Here is an 18508-nt window from a genome sequence, read left to right as displayed (position 1 = left end):
AGAAAAGAGTAAGACCTTTTAGCATGTTATTTCGTGCGCCCGGAAGACTTAAAAGTTGGATTTTTTACTTCATTGCTCACGATTTGTAGAAATAAAATGAAAAAAACAATAACTGTGCCTCGGGAGGGGGTGTTGATTTATCTTTCTGAGAATTATCAGATGGAGAGTACAAATGTATTCATGGCCCATTAGCACTATACACTTGCAGGGAACCGGTTGGACTGATGAGGGCGCTATTCACTGGCAGCCACGGCCATTGCAGCAGCCATCTTTCAAATTCGGATGGAGAGGCGTGGCTACAAACGAATGGACCGTACTGTATTTAAATGACTGAAGTATGGGAGGAGGACACGCTCAGCGATGTGACAGTGTATGCTAATGAGGCAGCCCACGAGCCGCTCTGATAGCGACCCCGATTGGTTGTGCTGTTCACTGCAGGCGCGCTGGATTGGCTGCGGTGAGCCGGTGCGGCTACTGCTGTGCGGCCCCGGCTCCGGCTTCTCCTTTGGACTTCGTCGGCTCGCTGGGAGGCCGGGACCATCGCGCGCCCTCTGAGCAGCATTGCCTCCCGCCGGTGCATGCATGCAGCAGCGGGCAACGCGGCAGGATGATGGTGATGGGCATGAACCTGCAGGTGCTGGGCCGGGAGCTCTCCCTCTATCTGGAGCAGCAAGTCCGGTCGGGGCTTTTCGGCTCTGGGGTGGGCTTGTCCTTGGTGCTGGGCTTCGGAGCTGCCTATGCCTACTATTACCTCAGCAACATCGCCAAGGTGAGCTCTTGCCCACCCCCGGATATACATACGCTCGACTCGTTGTTTTGGGTGGTGAGGGGGCGGGGTGGGGGGGGTCGTATTATGTATATGTACAGTATTATGGCAGAGATGGAGGCAGCACCGCCTAAACGAGATGTCAGACGGGCAGATGCTTTCAATACAGCATGAGACAAAGCCATTTCCTCGTTTTATCGGAATACATTTTAAAATAGCTGGGCAAGTAAGTCCATGAAACCTGGAACATTGCTCTGGCTCAGCTCGAGGCTGTCTTGGACCGTTGAACCCAAAATGAGCGTAACTTTCATTTGGCTTCTGCGTGCCTCCAACGCTGAATCCTTACACACAAGTAATTCAAATCAAAGCAGTTCCCTTTGATGTAAAAAGAAATAATAGTCCACCTAGTCTGAATTGTCAAATGTCAAGTAGTAGTCTATGATAGTAGTTAGGTTGTGTGACCAGCCCTCGCAGGAGTCAGTTGTTTCTGACAGTATTAGTGTAGTGTTATTGGCTCATGACTGGAGGGAGTCGCAGTGGGGTATCAGTCATGGGCGACAACTTCTGTGGGGCACAAGTCCTCAAGCTCCAGCAATATTTCAGCTGAGGGGCTAATTATAAAAGTGCACCAAGCCCCAGGTTCTTCAAGGCAATATAGATGCCAACAGCGAGGCTTACTTAACAATTCAGAACAGGCGGTCGCTGCTGCTATACAACGTGACAGCAGTTGCAGGAGGTTGCAGATGTGTTATGACACAGGGTTCGCACACCTAGGGTGTTTTTATTGTAATGGGTAGTAAAGTTTTGAACAGGCTCTATTGATTTAGAGGACTGTGAATTTCATGTCTACCTATTATTACTGAAATTCGAACATCTGCGCATGAAATGCAGGCACTGACATTTCACTGCTTGGTTGATTGGCCTTTCATTGCTTCAAAGAAAATCACAAACTGAAACTTGATTTTTTAAACTCTGACACACCCATTGTCTTATGTGACACAACCTGCCAGTCATGGCTTTTCAGGCACCTAAGAGTTGCACATTGGGACTTGTAGTTTTTTTTTAACCGTGTACAAAGCGACTAATAATGCCAGAATGAAAAACTTTGCCGGCTAGAAATCCAAGACTGTCTGAAGGAGTCACACTTGACGTAAGATTACTTGAAAGCTGTGTTTGTAATGTATTAAGTGGTCTAGTTCATTTACATTGTTACTTCTTAATCGGTATATACAACAAAATATTATTCTGGCTCCCCTATTTGATGGAAGTGTAAGATTCCACTCTCATCATGCATGAAAAGAAGCGAAAAAGCAATTTGTTTTGAGTTTTGAATAGTGTGTAGAGAAAAGGTTTTACCAAGCTTCACTAACAGATATAGCAGGAGCAGCAGCAGGGCAAGTATTTTCAAAACAACACACGCAGATTGGAAAAAGAGGAGTGTGAGTGTCAATGGGCACGTGCATGAGAGAGTGTGTTTGAGAAAATCTGAGTGTGAGATAGCATGTGAGAGTGCATGACAATTTGAGCATATGTGAGAGTGTGTGCGCACAGCGTGTGTGTGTATGTGGGGAAACAGCGTTTACAACGCTGTCAATACCACACTGGTAGGTTACAAAGCGGACGTTACATCGTCCACGTTGTTACCACGCATGGCATTACATCGCAAGTCGTTTCTACGACTTGCGCTAGATGGCGAGCAACACCAGGGAATGTGTTGGATTTTAATTCCAACACATTCCCTGCTGTTGCACTAACTGGAGTAGGAATAGTAATTTATACTATTCCTAAGTCCAGCGCGCCATCTAGTGCAAGTCGTAGAAACGACTTGCGATGTAAAGCCATGAGTGGTAACGCGGACGATGTAACGTCCGCGTTGTGACCTACTGCGTGGTAATGTGTGGCGTAGAAACATTATACATTCGTGTATGTGAGTAATGCAGGGTGTGAGTTTTATGCTTGGGATTGTATTCCTGGCCCTGGCATACTGGAGGTAATTCTTGACTAATGGGCAAGGCACCCTTGACACGTGGATACTTATACTGGCATACTGGATATAATTCTTGGTAGGTGGGGGAATCCATGGCAAAATGCTGATTCTGCCATATTTTAGGTAATTCTTGACATTAGAGAGAGCCCGCATAGTATAGGGGCACGTACATCAGCTTCTGGTCTTTGTACACCAGAGGTAATTTTTAAATATGGGGCGCTTATGGTGCATTAGGGATGTGTGTGTGTGTATGTATGTGTGTGTGCGTGTGTATATATATATATATATATAAATATATCTCTTTCGAAATTTGTCTCCGTTGCAGCCTCTCCTTTTCGCTCTTCACCATAGACGCAGCAAGGGTACAGCAGCACAGCAGCACAGTCAGGTTTCGTAGAATCCTTATTTTTATGTAGTAAGTTTCACCATCGGTGCGGACATGAAACAAACTCGTTTCAGACGTAGCCTTCGACAGGGTCATCAGTGATGTCACTGACCATGTCATGAGTGATGTAATATGTGAGGTCATAAGCAGTGTATTGTGGGGGTGCGAGTTATTTTTAGCTCACTAACTATACCGGCTGGATTTCTCTGCTTTTGTATGAGGGAAATGTTAACCTAACTATAACGTCTCTGTAACCTTTGTTTTTTTCCCAGTAAATTTCTAAGGTTTTTTAAAATGCTAATTCCTAACTATAACGTCTGTGTAACGTTTGTTTTTTAGGTCTCGCTGAGTCAGCGCATTTGCTGCTCTGTGAGACATTTTGTAGTGTGCTTTTAAAAGTGCTACCCCAGGCTTTGGCCTAGCGCTTGCGTTCACGCAAGCGTGCACGTGCGCAGCCGCCAGCTTGCTCCATGTTACTCTCTCCCTGTTAGTTTGCTTCCCTTCCCTCCACCCACCGTGTTGCTCTCCTTCCCCCATGCATTCCCTGCCCTCTGTTGCTTCCGCCGATCTCCTATTGCTCCCCTCTCCCGTGGCGTTTGTTATCCTGCTGAATCGACTCTCTACATGTAGTGACCATCTCCGTCGGAAAAGTTTCATTTCTGTGTTACAAACATAAGGGCAGGCTTCTCCTACAACAGAAGTGCTTCACGGCTGCCGTTTTATTTTTTGTTTGTACTGGTAGCACACCTTGGAGCTTTAAAGTTGGCTGCTCTCATGCTATGCCGTCCCGATTCGCTTTCAGCCCTCCCCCACCTTCCGAGTGCAAATGAAGCATTTCTCTCCCCCCACCCTTTCCCTGTGCATCAAGTGTTCATTTGGTTTCCACTTATAATTTTATTGAGGGTTTCTTGTCCCCAATGCCACCCTTGCTTGACGCCTGTGCATGCATCTTTAGAGCAGACGGTGGGTGGGATGTGTACTTTCAGCCCAGGGTTCCTATTCATGTAGTGCAGTCACAGTGAATAAAAGCCACTGTAGATCCCAGATTCATGATGACCATCGCAAAGCGGGCTGCTAAAGGTGCCGTGGGTGGCTGGGTGCAGGAGCCCAGCCCAACCCGCTGCATTGTGTTTGAAAACGAGGGGCATGCAGCTCACGAACAAGGAGTACCACTTTTATTTATAGAACACAGGGGCAGTAAAATTGCTAAACTGCTTTAAGCAGTGTTACGACCCGGCTAAAGACGTTTGAAAAATCACTGAAAGCCCTTTCAGCATACGAAGCGGCAGCGGCAGTGACATCTTAAGGATTTTGGGGGCCCTTGGCCAGACATATCCTGGGGGCCCTCCCGTTGGGAACAACTTTGGATTTACGATCCAATTTCAGCTTTTTTGTGGCCACTTTGGCCAGGTCACCTACACTGCATAGGCACACTGATCCAAATTCTAAATGTGTTTCCATTTAATATTTAGGAATAGTGATGTGTGTTTTTAATATTGTAACACAGCCGCAGGCCCACACCCATTTCTCATGTGTGAGGTCCTGTTTTGATCTAAAAGGAACTTTTTTTTTAAGGATGTTGCATGGTGTTGAAAAACAAGCACAACATATCTCTGCAAAGTTTCTGTAATAGACTCCCACACATTACCAGTATTAAAAATAAAGTAAAGTGGGATTTAAAATAATCTATGTTTCAAAAATCATTCAATGTCATTAGGGCAGGACTCTGTGGAGAATAGAGCCCAATCTATCAGGGGGGCCCCCTGAAAGCCTGGGGCCCTGGGCCAGAGCCCACTTTGCCCATGCCTTAAAACGTCTCTGTGCAGCGGTCGTTGTGGTGTGCACATATTGCCGAAATAAATTGAGATGGCTAGAGAACGGAGATGCCTGGGAATATTTGTGATACACATACTGGCCATGCATGAAGAACGTAGGTTAATGCTGGCAGTAAAACCTGGAGAGTTAAACGCTCACCTTTGATGCATGGTAGATCTGGAGATTACGAGTTCAAATGTTGTCAATACTAATTCAGACTTCCGTGATTAACCCTTCTGAGGCTGGTAACTGCATGCAACGCATGAGTAAAAGTAAAGTCACTCCTGTAATTTAGAGCACTTACTTTTGGATAAAGTGTGCTATAAAGCTCTACACACAATTATGATATATATTCTTTTTTATAGCATCGTTTTAAAACACATAATCACATTAAAATATACATTCGAAGAAATTGCACATCGTGTATAGATTTGTGATGCGGTACAACGATTGTTAGGGGTTGAGTGTGCACCAGGGTACCCTTCAGTGTCCTCAGACATGCAGTTGCACATGTACTAACAACATGAGTAGGCTGTACATAGAGCACAGATGTCCTGTACTGTTCTGTTAATATGTCTTGTACTGTTAGCTACGCGCCCTCGGGCAGTTGTTATTTCATGTAAAACTGGTTGTGTTTCCTTGTTCTCATACTTGAGCACTGCAATAAATAATTTCACGTACACTTCAGCGCTAGTACTCGGACAACACCAGTGCTATGTCTGTTCACTCAAGCACAAATTCAAGAGGTGTGGGGCGTAAGCCCACGCTGTTCACCCACAACACATTTCATAACAACGCACCTGACTTACGCCACCACATTCTCTCAGAGGCTGCAAGCAGGTACGGAATCTCTGAAGCTTCGCTGAGCACTGCAGTGACTGAGTGAGCATTTACACAACGAGCAACCATGGATAGGGAATATATGTTTGTTTTCAACTGAGCATTGACTGTATCATAGGGCTTTTATCTTGCACAGCAGCCTGCTTTGCTGTGCAGTGCAACACGTCTAAAAATAATTGGCAAATCTAAATGATGTTACATAGGTGAAACCTATTGGTTTTGCCAATGCTGTTTCCCTCTCTGTCTCTTTCGCCTCTCTTGCCATCACTCCAGCTTTCTCCTAATTGTCACTCCCGTGGCTACCCCCCCCTTCACGCTGTGCCTCAAGGCACTCGCTCTTCCAGCGCCCACAGGATTAAATGAATGTTGAGCTTTCATTTGTTTGTGTCAAGAGAGGGTTTTACAAATGCAGATGCACGGAAGTGAGCCCTGAAAACGATTGCCAAGTAACTTATGAAACAAGACCATGTAAAATATGGTAAAGTCTCTTTAAAAGTCAAACAAGTGTATTTCTTTAACATGCGGAAGCTTTTTCTTAAGTCACATTTTTACCACTGCACTGAGAGGAACTTATTTTTGTCCCGCCTTCTCCCCGGAGACAGTGCCATTAATTATGTAAGAGGCAAGTCAGTTTTCATGTGCTTTGTATGACTGTCAGATTCTTATAAGCACAGCATTATAGTCTATTACATAAGACACAATACAATTTTGTATAGCATTGGCATAGCCAATAGGTCTTGCCTTTGGGACCTTACAAGTGTTTAGCCATGCAACAGTTGATGTTGTTGCACCAAGGATATTGTACTGCATAACTAAATACTTATAAGATCCCAAAATCGAGACCTATTGGCTATGCCAATGCTTGTTTAGTAAATTTCTAAGGTTTTTTAATTAGTAGTCACCTTTATAGAGTGGTGGAGAAAGGGGGCTAGGCCTCCGACCAGCTCTCAGAAATCTTGCTGTGTAGGACTTACAGGAGGTACCAAGAGGGCTTCTTGGCCCCCAAGGTCCCTCAGTAGAAAGGGGGCGTGGCCTCTAAAGACCTCTTAGTAACCCTGCTGTGTGGACTTATTGCAGATAACAGGAGAGGTAGTTGGCCCCCAAGGATGTCCTTCGGGGCCAACTGCCCCTCCTGTTACCTCCAGTAAGTCCCACAAAGCTGGATTGCTGAGAGGTTATAGGAGGCCACGCCCCCTTTCTCCACCACTTTGCAAACGCGGCTCCTTGTGCACTGCTAGTTGGGGGATGAAGTCCCCTTGGCTATTGAGTGTCTTTGATGGCCAACTAGCCCTCCTATTACCTCCAATAAGACTCACACAGCTGGATTGCTGAGAGGTTGTCAGAGGCCACGCCCCCTTCTCCACCACTGTAAACGCGCTTCATGGCGTGTTACTGGTTGGGGAAAGACATCCGCTTTAGTCCTGAGGCCCTCAGGAGTACAGTGGAATTCATTCCCTAACCAGCACCATGCCAGGCGGCGCGTTTGCAGAGAGGGGGTGTGGCGTCCAAGTTCTATCAGTAATCCCGCTGTGTGGGAGTTACTGGAGGCAATGGAAAGGGTTCCTGGACCCTGTGGACCCTCAACATCATAGAGGACTTCATCCCCCAACCACCACTGTGCCAGGTGGCACATTTGCAGAGTAGTGGTGAAGGGGGTGTGGCCTCCAGCGACTTGCTGGAGTTTTCATATTTGTAAAAATTTTTTAAGGGAGGGGGCTCCGTGCCCCCCCATCCCTGGGCCGATGTTGGCCCCGGGGCTCAGCATTTTCTTTTTTATTTTGAGGGAGGGGGCGAGCAGCCCCCTCTCCCGGGCCATTTTAGACCCTGTGGTCCCCATCCCCCAAAACCTAATCCCTTTCTATACTTAAAAACAAAATACAAATAGAAGGGGGGCCACGCAGCGCCCCTCGCGGCCAGATGATGGCACCGGTAACCCCATCCCCTGGGGCCCAGCCTGTGGTGTGGGTGCCCAGGGCACCCACATTTTATAGTTGGGGACCGCGGAGGGGGGAGCCTGGAGGCCCCCGCGGGAGCCAGCATTGCTTTTTACCTACAGGGAGCTGCTGACATGCCGCTCCCTGCATGTAAAAATCAAAGTGTGCTCCGCTTTGAGCAGGCAAGAGCAAAATGCTCATGTTTGCTCAAAACGGACCACTGGTTGCTAGTGCATGGCGGAAGCAATGCTCCCACCATGCCATAGAAAACTGTAATGTCCCGGGGGTGGGCACCCCGGGACATTGCTGGAGCTGTCTCTGGGGGATGGCGAGCCCCAGGTCTATGTACGGCTCCAGCAGGGGGGCGGCCTACCCCAGGGAGGTGGCGGCACCCGGGGCCGAGGACGGCCCTGGAGGGGAGCCACACGGCCCCCCTTCCATTTCTTTTAAATACAGTTTAGCCCCGGGGTAGTGGTGGTCCCTGGGGCAGGGGGGTTCGAGAACCCCCCCATTACATTAACCCCAGGGAGTTTGGTCAGTCCCCAAGGCTGCAGGGGCCATGCGGGTCTCCACCACCTATTTAATTATGTTTGCCCCGGGGAGGTGGCAGTCCCGGGACGTGCCGCATAGGCACCCCCGCATTACCACATAAACTGCCCCCAGGACCTGGCCAAGCCAAGCGCCTTTATTTAAGGAAGGGCAGGAGACCGCAATTTGTTTAAAAAAAATTGAGCAGGAGTCACGGATCCAACGTAACTCCAGCCGAAATTTTTCAAAAAAGGAAGCCTGGGGTGGTCAGGGAGTTTCTACCCTGCCCCTTTTCTTTCTTTTAAATTTTTTTCTTGTGACTCGGTTCAACTGAGTGACAAGATGGCTGCCAACACTTCCTGGTTTGAAGTGTTAGCAGACAATCAGATCTCAGCACGAGATCGGGAGGGGTCGTGGATCCACGCGTCTCTATATATACAACTGAGAATTTATTTACATTTCTCAGCAACTACTGAACAAATTTACACCATTTACCAAAAAGAGTGCTTTCTGGATTAAGAGGTACCTTTCTGCCAAATTTTGTGTAATTCGGTTGAGCCGTTTGGCCTTTAGCCGTGTTTAAACTTTCCCAAGAAAATTAACGTGGATAAAAAGTGTTTTGGGACCCCCCCTTTTTCTCGGCCCCCGCTTGACAGATCACCCCAAAAAGACAGCAGCTGAAGTGAGCATCAATCTAGTTTTGAAAATGTAGTGAAGATTTGTCAAAGGACGTCAAAGTTATTGGGAAATGAAAAAGCACTCTTGCTATGTTAACTACATCCTACCTATAACTACCTACTGGCGAATGCCATTAGGTAATATATATATATTACCTAATTCCCAAAGACAAAGTGTTTTTTGTTTTGCTAATAACTTTAGCTGCTGTTTGGAAAGGTTCGGGGTGATTCGCCAAGCTGGGGCTGAGAAAAAGGGGGGTCCCCAAAACACATTTTCCCCATACAATTTCCCTTAGGGATTTTGAGCACGACTACAGCCCGAACCGCTGAACAAAATTTCACCAAATATGGCAGAAAGCTAGATCTTGGACCACAAAGATCTCTTTGTGTGATTTGGTGTAAATCCATTCAGTAGTTTTAGAGTTATTAAAGAAAAAGGAAATTTGTATATCTAGGGACACGGAGGGTCACATTGAAAAAGATAAGAGGGCAGGGTAGAAATACCCTGACACCCTAGGCCCGGCGGTAGGGTCCCACATAGATCCCACGGGGTGCCACAAAAGTAAAAAAAAAAAAATTACCCTGAATTCACTGAGGATCCACGGTGAAATAAAAACAAGCGTGGCCTATCACTGCAACATTTACTGTAAAATAATTGATGATAAAACTGCATGGCGGGGCGCGAGTTATGGTTACCTTAGTGCAAATATATATAGGGGACAGGTTGTTCACGTCTGGACCCTTACTTGTAATCTGGGTCCAGATCTTCCACTGCCTGGCCGACTGTTTTTGGAATCCACAATGTCCGTGAGAAAAGTAAATATGCATTTAGCGCCATTTCTCAGTGCAAAATTGCACACTCCCGTCCAAAACGGATGTAAGGATGCATTTTGTGCAAAGAAACATCGCTAAATGCAGCCGAACACGACCCGCCTCGTGCTCTCTAAATGTGCTTTCACAGTAGGATTAATAATGTGAGCAGGAGTAATCGCAAAATTATCGGTAATTTTGCATCCAGGAGTGACATGAAATTACCAAAATGACTCCTCCGTAATCAAAGTTCCGCCCAGACCCAGCTTTTGTTACTGGCACAAGTATGTAAATGGATGCAATGCATGTTTACTGTGAAAATAACAGTACATGAAATGAAAGTCTCGGTCCCATTGCTGTTTTTTCTATGTGGTACAAAAAGTATTCTTATAATTTGTGTCTTCTACGAGAGAGTATGTGTTGTCTGGTCTTTTTATACATTTTCCTTATCCTCTGCAGAAGCCTCAGTTAGTGGCTAGTGGGAAGACCTTCGCCCAGTTACTGGAGATGCATTGTCCCGTGGTGCAGGAGACCTACTACCCCACTCCCTGGTGCTGGGAAGGCAAGGCTCAGACTCTCATCCGGCCATTCATCACCTGCAGGCCTCGGGTACATTATACCAAGTAGGTACATTAGCAGTAGGGACATTAGCAGTGCTAATGAAACGCTTATCGGCTACCTATGACAATCACCCATTCATGTGATCATCCCATGGCACCTGTTCAATGGTAGAAATAACTGTCCTGCTGCCAACCTGGTCACACAATTTATTTATGTTACAACGTTAAGGTGTTGCTTAAAAGCTTGAATATGCCACAGTTTCCATGAACAATTTGTTCCAGAGTTCATAGAAGGCTTTCATCTTTCTTCTAACAAAAGCAAAGTCCTATAGTATGTGGTTAGGTAATGAATTCTATTGAAAACCTGAGGTGTATTTTTATTCACTGATTTGTTCTTTGGTTTTAGTGATTTTCTTAATTGAAGGGTGGAGGGGGTTGGCATTGGCTGTCAATAAAAGTACTCCTATCTTATCAGAGAGGGCACATGAGATGTTAACCTCTTCGACGCCGATGACGGAACGGTTCCGTCATGCACGTCGGTTGGGCTGTGCTTATGACGGAACCGTTCCGTCATGGCCCCGCCCGCGCTCAGAACTTTCAGCACCGCGCGGGAATCCGCGCAGCGCTGAAGAGGTTAAAAACTGCAATGTAAATGGAAGAAGCCAAAGATTTAGAAAAATACAATGTTTATTGATGCAATGCAAACATACACGTAGAAAAGACATTTAAAACACAACTGAAAGGAACCAAAATCACTAATCCATAATAGCCAAAGTAAAGCTACCATACCATAGTCTGCCTGTAGCAATTTGTCTATGAAACTAAAATACTTTGCATTGTGTTGTGACAAAAGTCATTTGCATGTCTTGAAAATGTTTTATAGCTCTACCCTCTTAATTGTGTCTTACTATGTATGCGGTCATCCTCTACTTGAACTTGAAAATCTGCAGGTCCACACCACGAGGTGAGTGGTGGTGGCTGCAGTATAATTTATAGTTCAGGAGACTGCCAGTCGGTAACAGGCTCTCTCTGTTGAAGGTTCATCAATTTTCGCATAGTTGGGGGTCTGTTCCCTATTCCCATATGCGACATCTGTGTGTGTAAGTGTGTCTCTGTATAGAATGAATGGAGGGTGCCCATTTGAAGCACTGTGATTGAGTGAATTAACTTGAAGTTTATAAAGTCAACAATAACGCAAGAGCAGGTCCTGTTGTTAATTCTCACCTACAAAGCCTAGCAGAACGTTAGATGATGGCTGTGAATAGCATGATTTTTGTTCTTTGCAGGTCAATTGTTTTTTTTCCTTAAGAAGAAAAAAGTTTGTTGGGGAGGTTGGTGGTTGGTATGGACATCTAACATTTGACAATCATAAGGGGAAATACAAAACCAGCTAGAGGGGAATTGCGACCCTTTGGTTAAAAATTGAAATCGAGAAGAGTGTAAAGGTATATAAGTAGGGAAGTGTTTTGCACAAAAGTGGGGCGTTTACTAAGAAATATCATAACCCTATCATGGCTGGGTCTAAATTGGGGTGGCATGGTGAGCAAAAGAACGATGGATTTGACCCAGATCTATTGACTGGGGGTGAATGATTTGCTCTGCATTCTGTCCATCGTCTGTGTCTTTTGCTTTCTCGCGCTAAGTGCGCCGGGTATGCCCAGACGTAGGTCCCGGGCTCACCATGCCACTGGATTAAAGCTAGTCTGGTTGATGAGGGGTGATGCCCCGAAACCGGTCCCAGGATGCTTGTTTCCGGTTCAGGAAAGACTTGGCTTGGCAATTTCGGCTGGACTGTTCCCATGAGGCACAGGGTCAAGACTGATTTGCATATGGCTGGGTCTAAACTGGGGTGGCAACGTGAGCAAAAGAACGATGGATTTAACCCAGATCTATTGACTGTGGTGAATGTTTGATTTGCTCTGCAATTATTTCATCAACTGTGTGTCTTTTGCTTTCTCACCATAAGTGCGCCTGGTATGCCCAGATGTGGGTCCCCAGCGCACTGTGCCACTGGATTCAAGCTATCCTGGCTGATATGGGGTGATGTCCCGAAACCGGTAGCAGGATGCTTGTTTCTGGTCCAAGGAGGACCTGGCTTGGCAGTTCGGGCTGGGCTGTTCCCATGAGGCACAGGGTCAAGACTGATTTGCATATGGCTGGGTCAAAACTGGGGTGTCATGGTGAGCAAGAGAATGATGGATGTAACCCAGATCTATTGACTTGGGTGAGTGTTTGATTTGCCCTGCATTCCGTCCATCATCTGTGTGTCTTTTGATATCATAAACCGAGACATCTGAAAACTACAGCAGCAACATGCAGCCAGTGAAGACTTGGCAAAAGAATGGAGGTGCGACTGGGTGAGATCCGAAATAAGATGGGGCACCACGTTCAGAATAATATATCGCCTGGGTAAGAGGTTTAGTGGGAGGTTCAGTGGGAGAGAGTTTCCATAAATGCAGTTTGAACGAAAGCAAATTTCTTTCCAAAGTGAAAGTGGCATTTGCACATAAGCATAGGAACATGGCTTATGAGTAAGAGTTGACTTCATTCAGAAAACCATGTCATTTAAGAAGACACATGTTCATGGGAACTGTAATGTATTATGAATTTTAACAGACCCATCGAAAATAATCGCAGATTGATTTTTTTTTTTGTATGAAATGTTTGCAACTTTGATTTACACAAATAAGACTGTCTGTCCCTGTAAAGAGAGCTGCCTTTGCTCAGTGTGCCCCGGAAGAAACCACATTTCCCCCCCAACTCATCTGCTTTAATCATCTATGTGTCCCATGCGAGACTTATGCAAGCAGCTCCTGTACCCCTTTGGCGGTCATCGCCCTGGGCGTGGGCACAGCTCACATCTGCTAAAGGCCAGGCCTACCTATACACCTGTTAGGAGTGAGACACAATGGCTGAGTCTGAAATATGGATGTTTCCGTAATGAAAAAGTGAAAATAAACGATTACCATTTGATACAGAAAATGCATATGTGTGAATGAAATACCATTATCAATTGAAATGGACATCCTTGGTTTTTCTTTAACAAAACATTGAGTAGAAATTGTAAAACCTCTGTGGAAGATGAGGTTAAAAAGTTTAGCTTAATCTGTTGTGAAAATTAAAGAGTTTAGACAAAGTATCAGGAAAAAAAAACATGCTGGAAAAATATCATGTCACGAACATCAAGCACAAAAATATTGTGAAGTTAACCTTCTATTGGTAAGGAAAGTTTTAATATACACAACGTCACATATATGTGCCATGACAATATATATATATATATCTTCAAGGTTCGTAGATGTGAAGTTAAGAATAGTAAATTTATACTGACCTATTTGCACTCACCTTCTTGATACCTTGGCCCTCAAAACTTTTGATGTGATTTTCTGTCCACACTGTAGTGTCGTGTGATCATGTGCAGCAGGTCCCTTGTGGTAATAGGTGGACTCTTTACAAAGTTACATAATCAGTAGGGAGGCATTTTGGGGTGTCTCAGTGTGGTCAATAAAGTCTACGACACAGTACGTTCAGTTAACGGTTGCATGCTGAAGAATAAAGACCTGTATTAGAGAGCTCCATGTTTGGCGTAGTCATTTGCGTGCTCCAGAGCTGGGGTGGATGGTACACACACAATATTTTTGTTACTGATATTCTGTCAGTGGTCTGAAAATTAATCCACCAAAACGACATTTCTTTGGACTACAAACAATTCTTAGTGTGTTGCGATTATATACAGTTAAGACACACTTCTTTTTATTTTATAATTGAACTTGTCTCTTTTTTAAGGGGGTAACTTCAGATGTGGTTTCTGATGAAGCATCAAAAATTGAATCAATTTCGCCCAATCTTTTTCTGTGCCCTTTTATTTTAACCGCTCCGCTGCACCCTCAACCTGGGAGTCACATTTCCACTCCAGTTTTGTTACAGTTCAGCTTCGGTTCATTTATTCCCGTTGCATGTAACAAGACTATACAGAAGAGCATGCAACTCGTGACCTCTGCACCCCAACCACCCTGTGAACCCTGCCATCTTGCCATGTGTGTGGGGAAACCTTGGAAACAGGTGGAATCACCCCATGATATTTATTTACGTTTTAATTCCCTGCCTTTTCCGCTCATAAAGGAACAATACACATACGTTTGTCCGTGTGTTTTTCTATTTTTGACTCTATGAAGCTGTTCAGTGATCTGTTCACGACAGCTGGTATTTGTGCGAGCTGCATGTAACATCATCTCTGTAGTGAGATCTCTGTGCGCATTCACCCCTCCACATACACAGGCTGGAGACCAAAAACAGATATAGCTCGTTTTCTAGAAAGATGTGGGGTAATTTAACTTGGATGACTTCTATATTTCTGGGTCACTGTGCTAATGAGGAATATTTTGTGCTTGTGTTCTTCGTAATACATCCATAAAAAAGGATTTGTTTGCTGTGCCTTGGCGTTTTCAGCCACTCAGTCTAGTAAGCCTCCAGTGACAAAAATGTCTAGGACTATTTGACAAAATTCCGGTAACTAACAACACCCTTGTTCCCGGAAATGGATATAATATTAGATTGGCACCTGACCAGGCAAACTACAGACAACAAATACGCACCAAATGTTGATACTTTGTTTGGCAATGCAGATTTTAGAATGGCTCAAAAATGTTTCACACAGCTATGTTTGGCTAGAAATGTTATTTCTTATTTTACAGAGGATTGGCAACTTCAACTCTTGAAAGTCTGACCTTTATAATGACTCATCATAGTATACAGAAATAGACATTTACTCCTTGGTTTATAAAGGCAGGGCCTTTTTTTTCTTCGGGGACAGCTTTTTTGAGGTCACCACAGTTTATCCGATTTTTTACAAATAAAACATATTAAGGAAAATCTTATAAGAATAATGACAAAATGTAAAAAGATGAAAATACATATTTACTATTCTTCACTTCAAATCTACGCACATTAAAGATATATATCGTCAAGGTGCACACATGTGGAGTTATGTATAGTAAAGCTATGCTTGCTTATATAAACCATACCTTCCTGATGTTTTGGTCCTCTATATTTTTGTTAGAATTTTTTGGGACCACGATATTCTGTAGTCAATATTCTGGTGGAATACCTGCCGATTATACAATATCGCAGTTCTAAGTTGAATTTTTGCCGAATAGATTCCTAGAACTGGTTGAGCGAGCTATCTACTGAATCCTATAACAACATTTTGGATTTTGAGGCGTCATTTAATGTCTTGATCTATTATACAGATAAGAGAGCACCATCTGTTCACAAAGCTTATGCAGAAGCAATACTAGGAACTCTGAGATGTCATTCAAAGGCATTATTTACATAGGAGGTGAAACCCTCATCCACCAATGGTGGTCAGCTTCATCACAGGACTCCCTCCTCATTCGGATCAGGCATCATAACCAATCCACCTGGGCTCCAAAAATATGGATCTCTTGTGAGAACTCTATTAAAGTGTATAGGAAAAAATATGATATTTTATGTAGGTAAGATCCAGTAAAATATCAAGGGATAGTAGAATTACCCTGAGGTCATTCTAATGCATCTTTATGCAAGTTACCCTGGTAAGATTAGATTGGAAAAATCTGTGTCATGTGGGAGAATTGGTTTTTTTTTTTTTTTTTTTTTTTTTGAAAACCTTTATTTCGAAATTCAGGACACAGCTATTCAGCCGACAGCCCGAAGGTTCGGCAGCATTGCAAGTTAGATACAGTAATGCGTCCCGGATACAGTACGAAGTGTAATGCAAAGGTCCAATTTTAAATAAACACAGAAAAAACACACAACTAACCCCAGCAAGGCAGAACATTGAAAACCCATGGCGAAAGCCCCCAGGGGAGGCAGGACCCCACTCATCTACTAAGTATAAGACTGTGTGCGGAGGAAGAAGGGGAACCGCAGAGGCCCAGAACGGGTACCTAAACCAAACTGTGCTGGACGGTAGGTCCGGGGGAAAGCTGTTCCTCGGGAGGTTCCAGATCCGGGGCAAGACATATTCCCCCCCTATATTGGTTCCACCGCCCCCAGATGGCGTGCCACTTCCGGGGGCGACCTCTAGAGCAGTAGACCGTCTTCTCCCTAAACATGCTCCAATCCATGTTCTCCTTCCACGCGGTCAGTGTAGGGGGACCCGAGGAGCCCCATAATCGCGCGATATCCCTCTTAGCCACCATGTTACCCAGAGTCACCCATTGGGTCTGTGCCTCATCGAGATCAGTGGGCCCCCAAACGTTCAGGAGGCAACACCGCGCCTCCGGCTGTACCACAATGCCCGTCACCTCCCCCATAACTGCCCGTCATCTCCTCCAGAACTCCACGATGACCCCACATTCCCAAATGATGTGCAGGAAAGTACCCACCATACCACATCCCCTTCTACACAGGCCGTCCTCCGAGAATCCCATGTGGACCAGCCGTGGCCCCGTAACATACACCCGGTGCAGTATTTTGAGCTGCACCAGCCTCAGACGCGACGGGATCGCAACCTCCTTAGGCGAAGAAACCGCTGACTGCCAGTCCTCATTATCCAACTCGAGGCCATCCCTGGTCCACTGTTCTCTCAGCCCCAATAGCAAGTCCGCCCGGACGTTTATCAACTTCTTATATATGAGCGAAATCGTGCTCTCGGGCATATGACCATCAAGGACTCGGTCCTCAAGGGGAGAGGACTCCGGCACCTTCTCACCCTCCACTAGGACTGACCGGAGGGCGTGGCGCAGCTGGATATACCTAAAATACTCTGAAGGCCCTAGCTCAAACTCAGTCTGCAACTCCTCGAAAGACTTCACCCTCCCCTTATGCAGCACATCCCCCACCTTGGATATCCCTATCAGATCCCACTTATCAAAGCCCTTCGTATGCCAAAGTCTTCCCAACCGTTCCGATTCAAACAATGGGGTAGCGAGGGTTAGCCTGTCCTTCCAGCCCAGCGAGTCGGTCGCCATCTTCCACACGCGCACCGCCACACCTGTGGGCCCCGTGAGGGACGAGTCTAGGGACCGCGAATACAACGCCCTGTAGTAGTTGCCGCCGCGCAGCAGCCACCTATCCATGGCATACCCAGGGCTGAGGGCAGGGCCGTAAAACCCATGGTTGATCGCGCTCAACTGCGTGGCCCAGTAGTACCGTCGGATGTCTGGGAGCGCAATGCCCCCATCGTACCATGGGAGCGTCAACTTTGAAATAGCTATTCGCGGCCGCCCATCCCACAGCAACGTCCGTTGGAGGCCTTCGACCTCCCGAAAATATTTAGCCGGTACCCAGTCCAAGGTGTTCTGGAGGGCGTAGAGGAAGCGGGGAAGAGACATCATTTTGAACAGGGCCGCACGCCCAACAAGGGAGAGCGGCAGCCTCCGCCAACCCTCAACATCTCGCCTCAAGCGTGCCAAGGGGGGGAGCAGGTTCCTCTCATAGCGCACAGCAGGATCCATGGATATAAAAATCCCCAAATACACAAAACCTTGCTGGGCAACCTGTATCGAACATGTTCTAGGGATCGGTGGGACCTCGCCACTAAGAACGTACAAGTACGATTTGCCCCAATTAATCACAAGCCCCGAGTTCCTACCGAACGATGCGAGTACGTCACAGACCACTATAAGTGACTTCTTAGGTGAGGCAAGATAAAGCAGGATATCATCGGCATAAAGTGAAATACGGTCCTCATGATCAGGCGACCACCGAAGGCCCCGTATATCCGGGTGCCAACGTATCCACGCAGCCAACGGTTCAAGGGCGAGGGCGAACAACAGAGGCGACAGGGGGCAGCCCTGCCGAGTACCCCTTCCAAGCTGAAACGGAGCAGATGCCCGACCATTCACCACAACCTTCGCTAGTGGCCCCTCGTACAGCAACCGGACCCAACTCACAAACCCGCGACCGAACCCAAACTTGGCCAGCACGGCCCATAAGTATGCCCACTCCACCGTGTCAAAGGCCATCGTGGCATCGAGAGATGCCACAACAGCCGGTTCACGCAGCGTGCCCGCCCTGGCGATGACGCCATGAAGACGCCTAAGGTTCAATGCTGTGTTTCGGTGCGGGATAAAGCCAGATTGATCCGGGTGGACCAGATCGCCAAGTACTCTAATCAGACGGGTTGCCAGGAGTTTGGCCAGAATTTTCGGCTCAGCGTTGAGGAGTGAGATGGGCCGATAGGAGGCGCATCTATCTCGGGGCTTACCCTCTTTGTGTATGA

General features: G+C 46.1%; 1 protein-coding gene across 1 annotated transcript in view; it reads left to right on the top strand.

Annotated features, from left to right (window-relative positions):
• Positions 1–447: 447 nt before the first annotated feature.
• The window catches only part of LOC146831465 (phospholipase ABHD3-like), a 287309-nt gene continuing 269248 nt past the window's right edge, over positions 448–18508 (top strand). Inside the window, exons 1-2 of the mRNA XM_085605781.1 lie at positions 448–769; positions 10202–10365. Of these exons, the coding sequence (XP_085461907.1) occupies positions 608–769; positions 10202–10365 (326 nt within the window). The 5' untranslated portion in view covers positions 448–607. The remainder of the gene's footprint in view (positions 770–10201; positions 10366–18508) is intronic.

The sequence above is a fragment of the Triturus cristatus genome, chromosome 5_1 (assembly GCF_964204655.1).
Source record: "Triturus cristatus chromosome 5_1, aTriCri1.1, whole genome shotgun sequence".
NCBI lineage: Eukaryota > Metazoa > Chordata > Amphibia > Caudata > Salamandridae > Triturus > Triturus cristatus.
Note: the sequence above shows the minus strand (reverse complement) of the source record. Positions and strands in the feature narration are given on the sequence as shown.